The sequence below is a fragment of the Cynocephalus volans genome, chromosome 1 (genome assembly GCF_027409185.1).
Source record: "Cynocephalus volans isolate mCynVol1 chromosome 1, mCynVol1.pri, whole genome shotgun sequence".
Taxonomy (NCBI): Eukaryota; Metazoa; Chordata; class Mammalia; order Dermoptera; family Cynocephalidae; genus Cynocephalus; species Cynocephalus volans.
The window spans coordinates 246,305,709-246,312,453 of record NC_084460.1 but is presented as its reverse complement, the minus strand read 5'-3'; the positions used below and the strand labels follow the sequence as shown (position 1 = coordinate 246,312,453).

At 34.0% G+C, this 6,745-nt stretch overlaps 1 protein-coding gene across 1 annotated transcript in view; it reads left to right on the top strand.

Moving 5' to 3' along the window:
• Window positions 1–215: 215 nt before the first annotated feature.
• The window catches only part of SESTD1 (SEC14 and spectrin domain containing 1), an 86,519-nt gene continuing 79,989 nt past the window's right edge, over window positions 216–6,745 (top strand). Inside the window, exons 1-2 of the mRNA XM_063111103.1 lie at window positions 216–270; window positions 2,921–3,029. Of these exons, the coding sequence (XP_062967173.1) occupies window positions 216–270; window positions 2,921–3,029 (164 nt within the window). The remainder of the gene's footprint in view (window positions 271–2,920; window positions 3,030–6,745) is intronic.

Below are 6,745 nucleotides of genomic sequence, written 5' to 3'. Positions count from 1 at the left end.
AGTAGGTAGAGCCCAGGAATGCTGCTAACTATTCTTCAGTGCACAGGATAACACCCTACAAAAAAGAATTATGTGACTCAAAATGTCAGTAGTTCTGATGCTGAGAAACCCTGAGAAAAATCATCATAAGTACATATTTCGTAGAATAATTGTAACCTTGTGGTTGACATTTAACTTTCTGTGTTTTCAGAAGTGAGGAAGTTTACTGGAGTAACATGGAGGCCTCAGTAATATTACCCATTCTGAAGAAAAAACTAGCTTTCCTTTCAGGTATGTGTTCTCCTTAAAATCAGAATTAGAAGTGTTTGTATATCAACTTATTTAAACTAATTTTCTTTGATTAGTTTGACAGAAATACATTTTATTTTTCCATGAAGGTTTTGTTTAAAAGGTGTTTTTGAGATGTTTTTAATCAGAATGGATAGCCGTGTGAACTAACGCTGTCACTGCTGGTTCTTGGCAGGCAATTTCCGATTTCCAATTTCCAATTTTTACTCTGTTCTGTAATTTGATTAAAATGACCTCTACAAGGTAGTTGTCATGATGTCTCACTTCTTATATAAAAATGTAATAATTAATAATTGACTAACTGGCAGCTAAAAGCTCCAGAAATATAGAGTAATTGGTTATCCTATCGCCTAGTTTTTGTTTTCCATCTTCCTATGAGAAAGTTTCAATACACTGGAGGAATTATGGAATATCAGTTGTATTGTTTTCACTTTTTACTCTTTGAAATTAAGTTTACCTTCAGTTGTTAACCCAAAGTCTACATCAGCTAAGAGGAGTTGAGGAGAAGCAGTGAGATATCTTACTGGTGAGAAAGCACTGGATGTCATGATTTTTTTTGGAATTTGGGTCATTGAGTAAATCTGTACATACTTTGGAATAGATCCTGTGGCCCTGCCAATTTAGGGTTATTTGGACTGTATTGTCTTGCTTTTTCTTTTTATTCCCTTTGTGTCTTGTTATAATTGTCTTGGTAGTACTAATGTCCTTTTTTTCGAAGTGTATTTTGTCTCTCTGTAAATTGGAATGTTTTCCTAGAATGGATTATAAAGAACAAAATAAGAAATTGATTTCCACTCATGTTGTTTCCTTATTTAATATGTATTTTCTTTTTTTAAAAACTTCTTCCCTTTTTGGTTGACACATGTTTTCTGATATGAATGGTAGTGTAAACATTCTTATTCATAGATTTCTGTATTTTGTACAAGTTCAGCAGTATAAATTCTTATAAACAGAAGTGTTAAGAGAATGTGCATTTAAATTTTGTGTAAGGTTTTGTCAGATTGCCCTCCAAGAAGATTGTTTCAACAGTGTATGAAAATACCTGTTTTCCCACACCGTTGCCAAATAGTGGATGTTATTATTGTCTCTTTATTAGTAACATTTTGCATCCTGTGACACTTGTCTCTGTGCAACATTTAACTCTGTTGACAAGTCATATCTATCTTGAAAGTCTTTTTCCTCTTGGCTTCTGCCCCTCTTGTGCTTTTACATGTGATTATTTTACTGTCCCTTTGTGAAAGCTGAGGATATGGAGTTAAATGTAGTTCTGAATGTTAAACTCGTCCACTAAAGACAGTTCTACAGTGGGTCAGAGTGCCACAGTCCAGGTGGGAACTGTTTTGGAGGTTTGGTTTAATGCATAGATAAAGCTTAGTGATTTAAGGAGCAATTGGAAGATCTCTTAGCCCACCCTCCTTAACTTCCTTTCTTAAGGATTGATTATGTAAGCCAGTAATTTTCAAACTTTTTTAATAATAGAGAAAATCTTTTCAAATCAACAAAATCATTCAGTGGATACAGTTTGAAAACCACTTACTTGTGTCATCCATTTAAAAAAAGAACAAAAACTAAAACCTATATTCTAAATAAAAAACTCAATTTGAAGTTATTAAGTTGAACCATCTGAAATTGCCATGTGTTGATGTTAAAAAAAGTGATTGAATATTAGCAATTTGTATGGTTAACCTAACGAAGGAGAGAAGATCATTTATGATTTGCATGTCATGAATTGCATTCATGTCATTGATAGGAGTCTTTTTAAGCTTCTAAAATTGCAATAAGTGTCAGTTGGGTCAGAAGATGGGCTTCAGTGTGAAAGTCAAGCATATGGGGAATTTTCAAAGAAGTTATATGTGTATCAAGTGTTTAAAAGGTACATTTTAATGCATATGGCAAGCTGAAGGGAACTTGAACGTACATGAAATGTGTGTTCTACTACTTGACTTTCAGGCTTCAATATCCAGGTCCCATGCACTCTTCCCAGCTGGGCAGGACTTTCTCTTTATTGCCTTGTGAACAATATATGCCTGTTGGACCTTTGTGAATTAACTCAGGTCATTCCGCGTTACAGAGTTCTCTTTTGACTTGGTTTACAAGTTCTACCCATTTTTCTTAAGTCTTAACTTTTCAATGAAACTTTTCACATTTATTGCAACTCTTATTTTCTGAATCCCTTTTTATGATATTTTATAGTATATTTTATACAATACAACTTAGAAAATAAACTGTCATGTTTCTTCCTACTGTTTTTTATGACTTAAAACTTTTTTTCCTAGATCGATTAGAAATTTATTTTACTTACAAATGCTTATTGTACTAGGCACACAATAGGTGTTTGATGAATTGATTACGTTAAGAAACAGACTAAAATGGAAGAAAATTAAATGGTAATTTCTATGTTTGCGTGAAGATTTCATGGGTGAATTTTTTTCCTTTAATTTTTTCTAAAGTTTTAAAAATTTTGCTATACCACTATAAATAAACATTTACAATCTATGAATAGCTATTAGGTATATTTTAATTATGTCTTAAGGTTGTAAGTGTTTTGGTGACATAGGATTCAACTATATATTATTCATACGATGCCTTAACAGCCGTTATGTGTTAAATTGATTTTTTTTTCCTTTAATAGGAGGAAAGGACAGACGAAGTGGCCTCATTCTGACTATTCCATTATGCCTCGAACAGACAAATATGGATGAGCTGAGTGTTACCTTAGACTACCTACTCAGCATTCCAAGGTGACTTTAAAGGTGTCTTTTCTTAAATCTCAATATATTTTCATTCACTTACTAATGATTCCTGCTATCATTGAAGTATACTTTGCAATCTAAGCTGCTTTTATTAACAGTGAAATTATAATTAAAAATACTAGAATCAACTTATGACACCACAGCAAAAAAAATATTTTGTGCTCTTGATGCACTTAATGATACTGTCAACTTTTTAGGAACACAATGATTAAGCATCTGTATGGAAATTTTAAAAAATTAGAGAAGTTAGTTCAGTAGAAAGCATCTTTTATTTAGGTAGCTGATTCACTATGTTGGTATAAATACTTTTATATATATTGAGTAAGGGCTATTAGGAGTTTAAATATATTCTTAGTTTTATTTTATTTTATTTTTTTATTTTTAAAAGATGACCAGTAAGGGGATCTTAACCCTTGGCTTGGTGTTGTCAGCACCATGCTCTCCCAAGTGAGCTAACCGGCCATCCCTATATAGGATCCGAACCTGTGGCCTTGGTGTTATCAGCATCGCACTCTTCCAAGTGAGCCACAGGCCAGCCCTTATATTCTTAGTTTTAAAAATGCAAAACGTTTTATCTATATTTTAATCCAAAGGCCCTAGAATTTTTAGTTTTTATATTTCTTGAGTGAAGACAAAACTTAAACCTTCATATTTGCTTGAGAGTCTACCCATCATTTCAACAACAAAAACAGAAAAGACTCCTCCCCAACTTTCTCTCCCATAATTGATATTATTTGGAGACTGAAGCGTGACTGCATGTTAGAATCACCTGGAGATGTTTTTCAAAATTCTGTTGTCTGGGGATTCATTTCCAGAGATTCTAATTCAATTGTTTTGGGGATGGGTATTCAGCAGATTTTTTTTTTTTAATCCTTTAAGCTTCCCATGTAATTTTAACGTGCAGCCAGGTTTGCAAACCATTGCAAGAAAGCATACGAATGAGGGCAGGTGTGTGTGTGTGTGTGTGTGTGTGTGTGTGTGTGTGTGTGTGTGTGTGTGTGTGTGTGTGTGTGTGTGTGTGTGTGTGTAAAATGTAGAGGTGGAAAAAAATCATATAATGCTCTTAAACTCTAGACAGTGGATTTTAAGCATTTTAGTCAGAGTAAGCAATTCTTTGTATCCTTTTCCTATATTTGCATTTTATTTAACATAATAGCTTATTTCATTTTAAACCACCTTGCAGAGCATGGGGTTAAAACTATATTGCAGAACAACTGATTTTGATCACACGTACTTCAATATTAGTTTGTAATTTAATGATTCCGTTGCTGATTATTTTTTTAATATTGGGGAAATAGAGGTCTTCAGGTGAAAATTTTAACTTTTTTCCCTTTCTGGAGAGGAAAATTATCAGACCCCACTGTCAATATGTTAGTATTTAATAACCTTGCTAATCATCTGAGCTACTGATCGCTAATTTATGTTATTTGCCGTTAGATAACAAACTGCTTTTAGATCATAGAGACGACCCAGACTCACAGCTTACAAATTATGAAAAAAGTATTCATAGATGGATTGGTGTGTCCCAGCTTCAGCAGACAGAATGGATAGAGCAATTCATATTTTCCTCAGATTTTGTTCTCTCTGAGCCCTCACAGATTGGATGGTGCCTGCCTATATTAAGGGTGGATCTTTCCCATCCAGTCCACTCAGGTTTACATGCTAATCTGTTCTGGAAACACCCTTATAGACTCACTCAAAAGTAATTCTTTACCAGGTTTCTAGATATTCCTTAATTTAGTCAAGTTGACACCTAAAATTAACAAACACAATCAAAAGTAGACCATGTCTTCTGGAACTCAGCCTCTGCACATGTTCCAATGTTTTAGATGCAATCCTAAAGCTGATTTTTCTCCTTCAGAATGTCTTCCATTCAGAACTGCTTTTAAAATATAATTTCCTCAATTATTTGAAAAACAAAAAAATAAAGGTTTGCCTTTAACAAATTCAGTATTTTCATAAATATGTGCTATAAATGCATAAAAGAAAGCTGTACCCTCTCATGCTTCTTTAAAAGGGTCAATATTTAAAGTGAAATCCTGGACAATTGCTTGAGCTTCCAAAGATAGAAAATTGACCTCACACATGTCAATGTGAAAGCAACTGAATTTCAAATATTTTGAAAATAAAGTTGGTTGATCTTGTAAAAAAAAACTTGTAATTTTCTCCCTAACATTTATTATTAAAAATTTTATATATACAAAAATGTTGAAAGGATCATACAGTAAGTACCCATGCCTACCACTTAGAAGGTCTATAAGTAACATTGTACTTTGTTTTAACACATATATAAGGATCTTAAAAAAATTCATGGAAAGATTCATATTATCTTTTAATTCTGTTTTTCCATGAACTTTTTGAAGTTACCCTCATATATTCATTTTCCACCTCTCTTTCTGTCCCAGAACTGTTTTTAAGTTTACCCTATGAGATCAGGATCAGCATCTGTCTAGAAAGGTTTTTTCATTTCTTGTATATATTAGTCCATTTCTGGGTGATTTATTAGAAAACAAAATTTATTGCTTCCAGTTTCAGAGGCTGGGAAGTTCACAGTGCAGAGAACACATCTGGTGAAGGTCTTGGTGGTGGCAACAGTGACCCAGGGGTCTCACATGGCAGAAAATGACAGAGCAGGGAGAGACTAACCTGTCATGTGCTCTTCTTTTAAAGCCTTCAGAACCACTCCCCTGACAAACATTTTTAATCCATTCACTAGGCATGGTCCTCAGAATCTAATCACCTCTTCAAGGCCCCACCTTTCAATCACCACAATAGGATTTCCCACCCTCAATAGTTACAGTGGGAATTAAGCTTCCAATATATGGACTTTGGGGGACACAATTCAGTCACTCCACAGCATAGTATGTCTGTGGTTTTTTGTGACTTGCTGTATTTCCCAATCCCCTGCTGTTAATGTTTAACTTCTCCCAATTGTGAGCACCTGCAGATTGCTCTAGCAGTGTGGCTAGCTGATGTGGCCTCTCTCTTGCCTATAGTTGTCCAAAAGTGGTTTCTTTTTTGCAATGAACAACTTATCATTTTGAATAATAGTTTTTTTTAAGTTATGCAAAAATAAAAAGAAACTATTCTGTTTCTTACCTATATTTTATGCCTGTTTTTATTGACCCAGGGGAAAGATATGATATACATACTTATTTTATTTTTATTTTTTTATTTTTATTTTTTTTTATTTATTTTATTTTATTTATTTTTTTTTTAATTTTATTTTGTCGATATACATTGTAGCTGATTATTGCTTCCCATCACCAAAACCTCCCTCCCTTCTCCCTCCCCCCCTCCCCCCCGACAATGTCCTTTCTGTTTGCTTGTTGTATCAACCTCAAATAATTGTGGTTGTTATATCTTCTTCCCCCCCCCGGTTTGTGTGTGTGTGTGTATGTGTGTGTGTGAATTTATATATTAATTTTTAGCTCCCTCCAATAAGTGAGAACATGTGGTATTTCTCTTTCTGTGCCTGACTTGTTTCACTTAATATAATTCTCTCAAGGTCCATCCATGTTGTTGCAAATGGCAGTATTTCATTCGTTTTTATAGCTGAGTAGTATTCCATTGTGTAGATGTACCACATTTTCCGTATCCACTCATCTGATGATGGGCATTTGGGCTGGTTCCAACTCTTGGCTATTGTAAAGAGTGCTGCGATGAACATTGGGGAACAGGTATACCTTCGACTTGATGATTTC